This window comes from Monopterus albus, unplaced genomic scaffold (genome assembly GCF_001952655.1).
Source record: "Monopterus albus unplaced genomic scaffold, M_albus_1.0 scaffold160.1, whole genome shotgun sequence".
Taxonomy (NCBI): domain Eukaryota; kingdom Metazoa; phylum Chordata; class Actinopteri; order Synbranchiformes; family Synbranchidae; genus Monopterus; species Monopterus albus.
This window is the reverse complement of record NW_018128040.1, coordinates 325,114-339,117: the sequence shown is the minus strand read 5'-3', so window position 1 is coordinate 339,117 and position 14,004 is coordinate 325,114. Positions and strand designations below refer to the sequence as shown.

Here is a 14,004-nt window from a genome sequence, read left to right as displayed (position 1 = left end):
ACTGTCTTTTTAAATCCTTTCCAAGTCTTTTTGAGCCTTTTTGCTCAAATGGATGTGTTGTAATTTTTCATAAATCATAGCACAAAGGACTATGAAAAGGCTTGTAAACACTTTGTGTAAATTACTTTGATTTTATGTTTTTTTGTTTTTGTATTTCTTATGCCTCTTTTTGAGTTTTTGTATGAATGTTTGTGTGTGAATGGGTGCATCATACGCTCCTTACTTCTGATATGGTACAAGCTACTGTGGTGTTTCACTCTGTAGGTGAACCACCACAACAATTCGCAATTTGTGAATGAAGTGGAGGTGAAGTGACTCTCATGAATGATGCAAACAAAATAAAATTCAATCAATGCTGTAGATGTCAGGTGGACTCAGGCAAAATGTAATAGAAGTGTTTCTATAGTCTTTTAGAATGCCACTATTTAAATAAGGAATGCATTTATTGACTTAATTTTATTTTCTATTATTTTTTTAATTTATTGGCATACAGTAGATAAAAAAAAATTTGAACACAAATTGTGTCAGTTTATGGCCAAACATGAGAAAAACCCACTGCAGGGTTTTATTAGGGGCTGTATGAAACACGACTAATCAAATCACCAGATTTTTCTTGCTTTAATTATTCAACACTGAAGGAAATATATAAATGAATAAGAGCAAAAGGAAAAACAAGCCAACAGTCTTGTACTCTTTTAGTAGTTTTATAGCTGCAGGCACATGGCGGTTACATGAACTTGAGCCTTTGCAATTGTGAACTACAGTATCTAAGAACATCTCCTCCCAAACATAGGGTATACATGCACTCAAAGGCATGCAACAGTATACACAATTACACTGTATGTAGAAACATTTTCTGGCTTGTACATGCATAGGCTTAATGATGAGGTAGCACAAGGTAGACAGTGAATCCATTTAGTTTGGCATGTTTTATTATTCTTGCATTATGTAACCAGTGCTAAATGTCATGTAAATGCTTCAGTGAATTTCAATTTGCCATCAAGCCACTAAGCCTCAATTTGTACTTTGAGCTGATAAAGTGAAACTGAGGGATGTGGAAAAGTGGCTGGGTAGAGAGAGAAGATACTGCATGGAATGCTTCCTGACAGTAGTACTATGCAGGATGATTACAGAAAGTCACTAGCAGTAAGGGAAAAAAACCATTTGTCAGCTGTATCAAGACTCAGAGTAATTAATGTAGAAACAGCAGTACTGTGATTAGTCTTGCTGAACAAGTACAACACAGGAAATGTCCAGGCCTATGTTGATTAAACCTTAAAACTTTCACAGCAGTTCAGGAAACTGAATCTGCATATGTGCAGCAAGTGTAGGATCTGATAATCCCATAGGTCATCATAATTCCATGTGCAGATGAAGCATAGTATGTTAACATAGATGTTGAGTTGGAGTACACCTCAAAGTAAATCTTACAGTATGAAATCCAGTTGTCACTAAATAAGGATAAAATATTGCTTTAACACAAGACACAATGAGGTAATTATGTTTTTTTTAATAATTTAGTGAGTCAGGTTAGGCTGTATAAATATACAGTACAAGTGTATGTGAAGCTTCTTAAGGATTACAGCAACACAAGAGCTGTTGACCTGGTAGGCTAGAGGTTCAAAACCCTCACTATGTCATTGTTAAATATAATGTTGCCAGTCTGATTCTGGCCAGGGATTATAATTGCACTCCAAGACTCCAAAGAAAATATCATACAAACCAGTTACTAACATGAGTCAGGGCTTTATAAATTGTCTATATAATGAGTGCATTTTGCATGGTCTGTCGCCTGCCTGTTCAGAGTAGGTCAGCGGCTCAACAAGCTTCTATTTCATTTTGGTCACTTTATTCATTGGAAATACACTAATGTCAACCTCCATAAAGTCCATCCAATCCAAAATCTTAATTCATGGTTTTCTTTCATGCAGGACATTGTATTAATCATCAGGTGAGGAAAAGGTCAGAAGTGTTACTTCTCACATTTGACCCATCCGACTGTTTTTCACCAGACCTGGCAAGCCTTGCCATAAAAGCTGTGCTAGCTGTCCAGCGCCTGCCTCCTGGCTGCTCATTCTGCTGTCATAGCATTCCACAGTCTAAATGAGCACAATGAGCGAATTTCAGTAACAGCAATTACTGAAGAACAATTTGTCCAATTAGGTGATGAAATATCTGGCATGGCTAAACATAGGTAGATAATGATATGAAGCTCTATTCCAGAAATATTTCAGACACACAAAAGGAGTAAAAGATTTACCTGGATCATAGTAGTGGGTATATAGAAATATAGGTTGATTTAAGAGTTCTCAGCCTTTTATCCTTCCAATAAAAGAACTAGATTACTGTATAATCAGATTCAGTACGTCAGTTTCCATAAGATGGTTATTCAAAACTGAATCTAATAAAAGTGCATCAGTAGCAGTGTATAGTATTGTCATACTATTATATTGTACTATAAATCCATTACCACTTCACTCATTCACATATAGTATGTGCACATACACACACATTTGTTTCCATCAATTGTGAGAATATTACAGCGACCTATTCATTCTCTAGAGAACCATTGTAACCTGAACCATAACCATTACATACTGTACCAAAACTAAAACCCAGTTTTGACAATCTAGTCTCAAACCTGAAATGTGATGATTTACGTTATAAACACTTGCTTTTAATCCCCATAATTGGGAAGACATTGCCTACAGTATGACTGTGTGAACAGACATAGGTAGTAATGTTGGTGTGGCATTCTTATTTTGAAGCAGCTCTATAAAAACATATACAGCATGTACAGACAGGTGACCAATTCAAGGAAAAACCTGAATAAATGAGTGGTCTCTTTCAGCGTGACAATGGCCCCATCCACAGGGCACAAGGGGTCACTGAATAGTTTGATATGTATGACAATGATGTGAATCATGTGCTGTGGGCTTCGTGGTCTCAGCCCAGTTGAACACCTATGGGAGATTTAGGACTGATGTGTTAGACAGTGTCTCCAGCACTTTTATCATAACACCAAATGAGGGAGCAGCTTTTGGAAGCATGATGTTCATCCCTTCAGTCAGATTCCAGAGACTTGCAGAATCACTGCCAAAGAGCACTAAAGCTGTTCTGGTGGCACGTGGGGGTCAGCATCTTACCAAAACACTTTAATGGGTGTTCCTTGATTTTGTCTGCATGTGTTTTTCTGGATGTTGATGAGACATGTGGGATTTACAGCTAAACTCATCAAGCTTGAAAAATTAATTTCTGTCTTCCCAATGCATTTCAGCCATAGTTAAGTGTTAGCAAGTTGTTACTCATCCTATTAATAATAACAGATGGTCTGGCGGTCTTATGTCAGTTGATTCAAAGATATAGTTGTGTGGCTGGCATACAGTATGTTTGTATTTTCTCTCACATCACCTCAGGTAGCATGTACTGAGAGAAAAGCAATTAATTTGCAAAATGAGTTACTGTTTGAACCTAATTTTCCTAATAAAACTTTCTCATTAACCTTTTTTTCTCTTTAAACCACACCAGTATTAGGTTTGTTTGCCTTCAGGTAAAGAGGAGCAACATCACCTTCATAATTGAACTACAGCACTTGAAAAAGCCCTTACAGTGCCGCAGGGTATGTGAAGTTAAAGCAGTATCCCTTCAAAATTAAAAAAGTCATAGTCCAGTTTGATATGAGGCCTTTTTGCTTTGTGCTAAAATAATTTTGATAAATGTTTTTCTGGGATGTGTCTTACTTGTACACCAGGGTAAAAGGTAGTTTTGCATAGGAAGCTGTATATAGAGAGCGACAAATGCATGGGAGAACTGGGGTGGGTTTTTGCATAAATGTGGAAGGAAATACTGAAAACAAGTATAAAAGTTCTACAACAGACTGGCCCGACTGGGCTCCAATATAAAGAATTTTCAATCAGAATGAGAGGGCTGGTATAAACCACTGATCATCCATTTAGTAGGAAAATGCAGTATTAGTTATGTAAACACTTGATCCAATCATTTTTGTCTTTTTGGAATAAATCTATCCCTTCTATGCATGCTTGCCCCATGTAGGAGTAATTATAGGATAACAATAAGGATATTCACCTTTATTTGCCAAGTATGTTACACACAAGGAGTTTGTTTCCGGTACAGAACCGATGGCAGCCATCTGCGGTGCCAACTCTACCGATGGCTCTAACCATCGGGGGCAATGGGGGGTTCAGTGTCTTGCCCAAGGACACTTCGATACGTGGACTGGGGGCACCGAGATTCTAACCTTTAACCTTCTGGTTGGGAGACGACTGTTCTACCCACCGCACCACTGTCGCTTCCCCATAGATGACCTGATGGCGGCAGCAAAACAGAATGGGTCTGTGTGGCCACAGTTGTAGTGCTGCGGGATGACACTTCGCCGCTTTTTCCTCCAAATGAAGGCAAAGAATATTCACATAATCCGGGCACTATTCATTTATATTTTTGTCAGGGTGTGAACAGCCAATTATCAGTCAAACATGGTGACACTAAAATGTAAGGTGTATTGATTCATAATGGCAACTCATGCACTGAGTAGCATGCAGATAAAACATTCCACCCTGAAAGAGACTGAAAGCATTCCAGTAACACAGTATACTGTAGCTGTGTCACTAGCTGATATTAACTAATTAAAATGAAAAGGCATTGAAACTGTAATTTTTTTGAACCAGCTAAGAGGGTAAATGTTTTGATGATGTTATGTTAGTTAAACAGTGGTAATAGAAACAGGCCCCTGCCCATGTCAAGCTGACTAATGGGTTGGCTTCTACAAATGATGCTAGCTAGCTAACTATCACTGATGACAACCCAGTGCAGGTGGAACCACTTTGTGCATGTAAAATAAGTTCTATTCTGATTGATTTGAGCATGTAAACACACATCTTATCAGATCAGTGCCCATGTGAAGAGTTAAGTTGAAATCTTTAATCAGAATGATTTCAATCTGATTGAGAAAATATTGTCTATGTAACCCAAGCTACTGGTTTCTGTTCCTTCTCCATTACCACAGTGCCTGCTTGGCTGGCTCACACTTTTCATTTTTTCCTCACAAAATGTGGCTTTCCGTGTGTAAATTCAAGTTCAAGTTCATTTGCTGTCAGATAGCATTTTAACTCAAGCTGCCAAGCTTGAAAGAAAATTATAAAGGAGTTAATATGAATTCCAAAAGCACATTATATATTACGCTAAGAACAAGCTGAGATATCATGAAACAATAGAGAACAAAGTGAGTTAATGCTTGTGTGACTGGGCTATTTTTAGAGGCATTGAGCACATGAACATCTATCACTTATTCTCACTCTGGGAATGGTGGCGGCAGTGTATGGCAGGAAGCATTGTGGCAGAGAGAATGGAGACAGGAACAAAAAGCGTTCCTTCCTGTCTGCAGAAGCATGTGCTCTTCCCAAAATGAATTTCAGCTCACATACATGTGCAAGTCTCATCGGCTCGCATCTCTCTCGGCTGGAAAAGCCGTTCAGAAAGACAGCCGAGATAAATCAACGTGTGGAGGCCCTGATGTAGTCTGTGTGGGCTGGGACAGAGATGAAGCCACTGTAAGCGGCCTCTGGCTTTAATGATGTGCAGTGAGCCAGTGGAGGCATGTAAATCTGCAGCTGGCATCTCATTCTCTGCAGCATCAATTCCTCCCCAACCTCTGAGACATTGCTGTCAAAGTCACCTGCATGCACCTGTGTCAGATTCAAGTGTAACAATCACTGCAGTAGGTTAAGAAGATACAGTAACATATTCTACAGCCAGACAGAAATTGCCACCCCCACATTGTGACCTCACACAAATGTATTATTATGGTAAGTTGTTAGCATACATGCATATTTATAAAATTCCGGATGTGGTAAATCACAAAATCATAAATGCATTAAAAAAAAAGACACAAAAACAACAAACAGCAAAATGCCAGAGGCAACCTAAGTGAAGACATCAGTGTAAAAATGCTTTCCCCAGAAATAAAGTGGGAGGTAAACACAGATTAATTAAAACAAATGATGATGCAGAAGATGCTGTAATATAATCGGGATCATCATTACCAAAGCCTTAAATCATAATGAAGTCATAAATCAAGCTAAGGGGTCACATCTTTCCAATAAAAAACTATGTTCTGGTGATCATTTCTTGAAGCTTTTGCAAAAACCTGAAACCCTGTGATCAATTGGGTCATACAGGCAAATGTCAGTATTCCCCTACTGCAATCAACTATAGGAGGTTTGTTTATGAATTGGAAAGTAATTAAAGGATGTCAATGAACAGTGCATGACATACTGCTTAGGGTTATGATGGCAAAAAATAAGGGCAGGTGCAAAAGCTCTGGAACGAATGGAATTAGCAACCTTTAAATATTCTGATCTTACTCATAGAGTTTTTATAACTTTATAACTGCTTTTCCAACTCAGGGCTGGACTGCAGGCTATCCAAGCACAAAACAGGTGAAAGGCTTGAACAGGCTGACAGTCTGACATATTGACAAACACATTTAATCTTATTTGACATCTATGGGCTACTTAGAGTCTCCATTTCACCATGCTTTTGGACAGCAGCAGGACAGCCACATAAACAAGGGGAGAGCATGCAAAATTCACATTACTCCACAAATAACACTGCATTTCCCTTTTACTTTACTGCTATGAAATATTTCATTCTACACAACACTGTATGTTCACATCTGACAAGCAACCTCATGCATTTGTTCAATAATGATGATTCTCTTTAAGTAGAAAATGGTGGAAGTAGGTGAAGTAGTTGGGAACCCTGTAATCCAACTCAAATGTCAAACATGAAATCAAGCTAATGGTGGCAATACAGAGTGCACATTGATTATACGTATCTCAAACAACTCAAGTGCTGTATATCACATCCACTGTTTTTTAGAAATCTAACCACATGCTACAGTACTTCTGTGCTTTGGAATTATTTACCAATAAGGAAAACAGCTGCATACACAACACAAGATGTATTATTAGAAAGGTTTTAGGTAAAGCCATGCAATTCAACACCTTGCAGCCTTGCTTCTGCTATTACAAGCAGCCATTTACTGTTCTACAACCGACACTACTATGCTGTGGACCAATGCAGCTATTCTACATGCAAGACGGGGCCGTCTGCAGTGCTCATGATGGTGAATGGGATAAGGTTGTTCAGAATGATCATGTCTCATGCTTAAATGTCTTTAAAGCTCAAACTGCAATGCTATTTGATTTGGGGTCCTTCAAAGTTATCCATTCTGATCTGTCCACCTGCATTATTCAGTTCATCTAACATGCTAAAACAAAAATGTAATGCAGCATAAACACCCAAACTCCTTATATACAGTATTGTGTATGTTCTCTGGGAAAAAAAATCAAAGCTTCAATAAACTAAAGTTCTAAAGGAAAGAAAGGTGTTTATTTATATGTACTGTAGAGTTTGTGGGCTTCTTTTAAAAGACAGTGTGAGCTAGGCCTCAGTATCTGTTCTCTTGAGGGTATCTACCAAAATGAGCTCAACTCTCCACAGACTTCACCTCCAGGCACTGGGCTAAGAGCTACATTTGGCTCCACAGGATAAGCCTGCCTGTAATTGAAGTGACCTCAACAATGTACTTGAGGAATAGTTTGTGATGTGTTTATTTATTCTGGGGCATATCCCAGACATTGATTTCACCATGCACTGCATTTTTCTCCAAGCAAGAAAATGCTGCCACCGCTTTCGAGGAATGAATGGCTTGTCGTGAAGGCAGCAAACATTTGTAATCTTTCTTAAACTCTGGACTTTGTTTTTAATTTAATACACTGCAATATAGATTTACTAAATAATTTCAGTTGCCTTTTTATTTTTGCACCAGTGACCTCCAATGTTTCCTATATTCTTTTCTCTAAGGTAAAACCTCTGAAAAGAAATGAATCACATTGTACCTAATATATTGTAAAGAATGCGCAAATATCCTTGATACAGTTCAGCTGAGTTTTGAGCTGTTCCAGACATTATCAGCTTTGGTCGTTTTGATGTGTTGGATCTTTTTAAGCACTGACTGTACATTACAAATATGAATGATTTATCCTGTTCCTGTTAAGTTATTCAGTAATTATTTAGTTATTCAGCACTGCAGCAAGATTGTCCTGGACTTTTATGGTGTTACAGGGGGTGAGTTTCCTCTGGCTGGTGCAGTTTCCTCCCATAGCCCAAAGACATTTGAATCAGGCAAAATTCAGGTGTGAGTGTGACTTCAGCACTACAGTAGGTATGAGTGTTAATGTGTTTGTCCACATATATAAACAATGTGAAGAAGTAGCAAGCAGGTGTGCTTCCATTCCTTTTACTAAGTGCATGCTGGGACACATTGCATCCCCCGTTGTGACCCTGAAGGAGCGATTGTACATGCACATTGAGAGCCACTGTACCAGAGTCAAATTCCTCATGTATTCAACACACCTGGCCAATAAAGCTGATTCTGATTCTGATTAAGTGCAGAAAATGTATATATGGCTGAAATCTCAAGGATTATTGGCTTTAACAAGACAGTGTGACATAAACAGAGTCGGTCCACTCCTTACAATGCTGTATATTTTCTCAGGCATTATTCTTGTACAACATGCTCTCCATGACAAGAGACATTACACTAAATAACAGAGATATATTTTTTTATATGTTAACTTTCATGGAAAATTGATCTGAATCTATTGAGTCGTGTTTCCAAAGCTTCCAGAGTTGCAGTACTGAGTAGATTTAGAAAGAGCTGCATGAACATGTTGTCCTGTCTGAACCCTAATTCCTCTTCAGATTTTGCTTATCAAGTCCCCTGTAGTGTTGTTTGGTGCACAATGAAGTGTCCAATTAAAGCACTGCGGTTCCGCTGTGGACACATTTTTCTTACTAACCAAAGGTTGAACCGAGACAAACTGCCAAAAAAAATGATGTTGTATAGGATAGTTTCCTTCCTTCTTCAGGCTCACAAACCCAAAGACAGATCTCAGTCTGTTCTGTTTTGAGTATCTGCAGAAAGGAAAATGCAGCAAATATTTTTCCTTAGTAGTGTTGTTCAGCTCTAATGTCTAATAAAATGAAAAATTGTAATTAGAAACCTAAAAGGCACTGATGAGGTTAAGAAAAAGAAAAATGACAGGCCAATTTATTGATGACATAAAAGAGAATAATGCAAACAGCTGGAAGAAAAATAGAAAATCGAGTAACTGACTGAAAGACAAATGGCATGGGAGAATGAGGATTACTAACAGTGTGTTATGAATGCAGATGTTTCCACTGTCACATCTTTCTTGCTCTCAGAATGAGGCTATTAGGCTAGAACTGATTTGATGAAGACAGAATGTTATGTGAAGAATAAAATCACCTAAAAATGTTAGTGTGATGAAAACATCAGGGATGTTTTATACAGTATATAAAAATCAAAGAAAGCTAAATACCACCGCCCCTGATACTCCTATTTATATTCATAGCCTGGCATCCTGTGAGAATAAAGTTTAATTTGTTATGATGAGCAATTATGCACAAGAATATATGAGGTTAGCAATAGAGTAATGCTGCAAAAACTGTGACCAATATGGCAAGACATGCTTTATTTTACTTTTGTTCAAATGCAGAGAGGGTACAATCCACAACACAAAGCACAGCAGAACACCCAGTCTCACCTCAGAAACTACTGGAAAGAACTCTCTTAATTATACATTTACATTTTTTGAAAGTGTATTTCCCCGTGGTTACAAGTTCTTCAAATGAGTGTTTCTTAAAGTCTGTCACATTAATCCCCCCAGCCTCAGTATTTCTAATGCTGCACAGCACTTACTGTATGTGAGGAGTTAATAGCTGATCTTGTCATTCATTGACAAAATATAAATCCAACTCCCATCAGTGCCTTATAAAAGGATACACAGCACATGCACTTAATCTCAAAAGCTTACTTGGCTTGTTTATGAGTAACATATCCTATACTATTTGTAAATTTAAAATGAAAATTCTATTTATAGAATTCAGCACTTTATGTTTACACTCGGCATACTGTACATACATGCTGGGTGTAAAAGAATTTAATTATACATCCAGTTCAAGGTGTGTATTATAATAAGGTGTATTTGCAGAACTTCATGTTGAAGTGTTAGGACTACACAAACACTGAATTGACATTTAAGAACTCTCTTGAGTCTCCCGAGCTTCTATTGTTTGTTTTTCCCTTTCTTTGCTGTATTTTTAAACTGAATGCAGGTACAGTAAATAAAATGATTAGTTAATATGCTTAATGCATCCGAGTCTTCTAACACGTACTTTGAAATGGACTGTAAAAGCCTGCTGTTTGTTGTCTGCTCTGTGAATCAATACTGGAGGACTGCCAGCATGGGAGTCCAAAAAAAAATTTTCTTCAAATCAATCGGGACACGGATTTATCACTAAAACTTAATAATACCCTTTAACTGAAGACATAAGGAAAAGTTTTTCTCTCAATGGATCCTCGATGGAGGATAAAGAAAATCTCAGGATGTTATCATAGAGTCGTAATTCCTCTCAGTAATAGTGATGATTAGGAGTGAAACGTTTCAGTTTGTGGGCTTCACAAAACTGACAAAAGTTTTCCAGCTCTTAAAAAAATACAAGAATGTGATTCAGTGCGTCTCAAGGACAAACTGTATTACACTGGGTTCTATAGGCTTTTTTGCAGTTTAAGAAATCTTTCAAACTGAAAATTGATCTCTTCTACTTTCTGTTCTTTGTTTTGCAATGTTTCCAGACAAAGATGCCTAAACAAGCAAACACAGAAACAGGTGAGAGGCCTCGTATCCATGTGGATGAGAGGAACCTCTAATCCTGCTGTTTTTAGCTATGTGTGCTTATCGAAATTCACAGAGAGGGGCTGGCAAACAAAGCTGCAGCTGCACGTCGATGTAAATGAAAGTCATTCCATCGCATGGCTCTCACTGAGGCATTGTGTGCATTCTGCATCTGGCGAATCTTCTGAGGCCCAGTGTACAATGCACAAGCTGGACATTCTTGAAAATACAACCAAATCTAGAAGATTGCGCTCTGCATAAGATCATTTGGATGTTAGATGAGTCACATTGCTTCCAGGTGTCTGCAAAGATACTGCACTTATGCAAAATGGCAGGCTTAATTTCACTTTCAAAATTCCAGAAATTACTGCTATGAAAATGACACTTTTTGTATGAACCATTTCCCCACAACAGCTATCATGACCTTGTTTGTTTGTGAAAATATTTGGAGGTAAGCTCACTTTGCCAATTCCTTTGATTCATATAATCAAAAATCTGTTTTTTAATTAAAACTTGGAATGATTTCCCATTTTGCAAAAAATAAAGAAACAGAAAAAAACATCCCACAAGACATTAACTACCCTGAATGTAGAGTGATTAAATAATTTGTTTCATAAATACATATGTTAGCTAATTCTATACAATTAAATCTTAAAGTCCTGCAGTTCTGACTTTATGCAGTACTGAGCAAGACAGAGGTGGAAATGTCTGAGACAGAAAAGACATGTTAAGGTAACCAAAGTTTAAAAAACTTATGAGAAAGAATTCATTATTCAGGCAATGGAAGATTGTTACAAAATGCTGATGTGTGGTGTGTATAGTTTTTTGATACATGCATATATACTTACAGTTATGATAGCTATATATATTGGTTATGATATGAGGTTTCACTACACTGGGAGGGATGAAGAGGGGTACAAAAACTGAGTATGTGATGACATGCAATGGTTTGTGTCGTACCGTATGTTAAACCTGTGTCAGCCTCTTTTAGTATAATTACACAGGAGCTAAGCTGACAGACCAGAATGAAGAAGAAAAAGATAGTAGCATCAAGCTGATAATGACAATATCAGCATTTCTGTCTGAGGCAGAAAAAGTGAGAAATACATCAAGTTAAAGAGATCACAGTTTCTGAGAGCAGGTGGGTAGTTTTGCTTGTCTTTCTTGAGTGAGACAACTTGAGGGATGACGAAAGCACCTCGTTACCTTTGTGTCACAACATATCAAAACACTATTCAGTTATACTGAGAAGCATGAGGGATGTTCTTTTTCATCCTAAGGAAATAGAGCAGGTGGTTTTAAACTTTATGTTGACCACAGTCCAACAACTTAGAGACATTTTGTTTATTTTCTTTGAATGTTCACAGTTTATTTTAGTTCAATTTATTTTGCAATAGAGCAAGTTGCTCCATGCAGTGCAACCTGTATCCCAACAGAATTCTGTAGTTTCAATGAAATTGTACTATTCATATATTTTATTGCAAGCACTGTGGTTTTAAACTTTATGTTGACCACAGTCCAACAACTTAGAGACATTTTGTTTATTTTCTTTGAATGTTCACAGTTTATTTTAGTTCAATTTATTCTGCAATAGACCAAGTTGCTCCATGCAGTGTAACCTGTATCCCAACAGAATTCTGTAGTTTCCGTGAAATTGTACTATTCATATATTTTATTGCAAGGAATTATAGCTACAGTAAGTAAAGTACTAAATCATGCAAAGGCTACACCATATTTATTTGTAATGAATGAGGAGGAATAAATGAGGAGCTAATATTCTCATGAATGTCGAAGGAAAATGCTCTGATTTGGTGCTTTGTCTTGGGCTTTTTGCCCAAAATATACAGTATATCTGTATATATACGTATATTGTATTGTCTCTCTGAGACAATCCAGCATATAACAGCGGGGTGCAAGATGCTAGCAGGCAGGGCATACATGGAACGCCATAACCAAGTGGCTGGTATAGTGTACAGAAATATTTGTGCCGAGTACAGGCTGGAAGTACCAAAGTCAAGATGGGATACACCCCCAAAGGTGGTTGAGAATGACCAAGCTAAGATCCTGTGGGACATCAAGATAAAAACTGGTAATGGCCAACCAACCGGACATAGTAGTGGTGGACAAACAGAGGAAGAAGGCCATAGTGATAGATGTAACAATCCCAAGTGATAGCAACATCAGGAAGAAGGAACACAAGAAGCTGGAGAAATACCAAGGGCTGAAAGAAGAGCTAGAAAAGATGTGGAGGGTGAAGGCACAAGTGGTCCCCGTGGTAATAGGAACCCAAACTGGGAGAATGGCTCCAACAGATCCCAGAAACATCTGAGATCTCTGTCCAGAAGAGTGCAGCTAAGATACTGTGCAGGACCCTCCAGTGGGGAATTTATTGGCAGAGTACCTGAGCTTGAAGGAAGGCATACAAGACCGCCCCTGTGTGTGGGTTTGACTATAAGGACTTTATTTTTATTTCCCTTTTTATTTTCTTTTTTATTCTCTCAGCCTTATATTGTTTGTCTATTCGTTGCTTTACAGAAGGGCATGTACATGCACATTAAGAGCCACTGTACCAGAGTCAAATTCATTGTGTGTCCAACACACCTGGCCAATAAAGCTGATTCTGAATACAGGACCTTGAATTATAACAGAGTACTTTTACACTGTGGTACTGCTACTTTTCCTTCAGCAAAAAATATTGCTTCCATCACTGGGTTTTGGTAGCTGTAAAGAGGAAGAACAAAACAGAGCACTCAGTTGGGTGGTTAACATTATGTCTGCAGCAGTGGAGGACAGCGTTTTATTGTCAGAGCCAGCATTAACCAAAATGGACACAGGTCTGTGTCAGGGACAACGTGTAAAGCTGTTGAGGGTGAACTCAGTTATAGGGCCAGATGAGTAAAAGCAGAACACTGCCTTTAATCAGAGCACTGGTCAGAAACACAAGATAAACAAAGCAGGAGTCTGATTCAACATGTAACACTCTCAGGTCGATAATCCAGTCCAGGGTCAGAGCCAGCAAACTCACACATCCAAGGTATCCATGAGTAGAACGGTCAGTAGGGGAAGTCCATAAGTCGATGCACTGAATCCAAACAGAATCAGAAGGGTTAGGCAGTACTCAGTGGTTACAAGGCAATCCAGGGTCAGAGCTAGAATAACAGGCACAAGAAAACACGCTGGAAAGTCTAAACATGAGTTAGAACAATCTGGCAGCTTCCTGGTG

At 38.2% G+C, this 14,004-nt stretch overlaps 2 protein-coding genes across 2 annotated transcripts in view; one reads left to right on the top strand and one right to left on the bottom strand.

Moving 5' to 3' along the window:
- lrrc4ca (leucine rich repeat containing 4C, genome duplicate a) overlaps positions 1-14,004 on the bottom strand; it is a 152,241-nt gene that overhangs the window by 97,243 nt on the left and 40,994 nt on the right. The gene's annotated exons all lie outside the window — the stretch shown is intronic.
- Positions 12,720-14,004, top strand: part of LOC109968749 (rho-related GTP-binding protein RhoA-B-like) — a 12,713-nt gene continuing 11,428 nt past the window's right edge. Inside the window, exon 1 of the mRNA XM_020615240.1 lies at positions 12,720-12,870. Within this exon, the coding sequence (XP_020470896.1) occupies positions 12,720-12,870 (151 nt within the window). The remainder of the gene's footprint in view (positions 12,871-14,004) is intronic.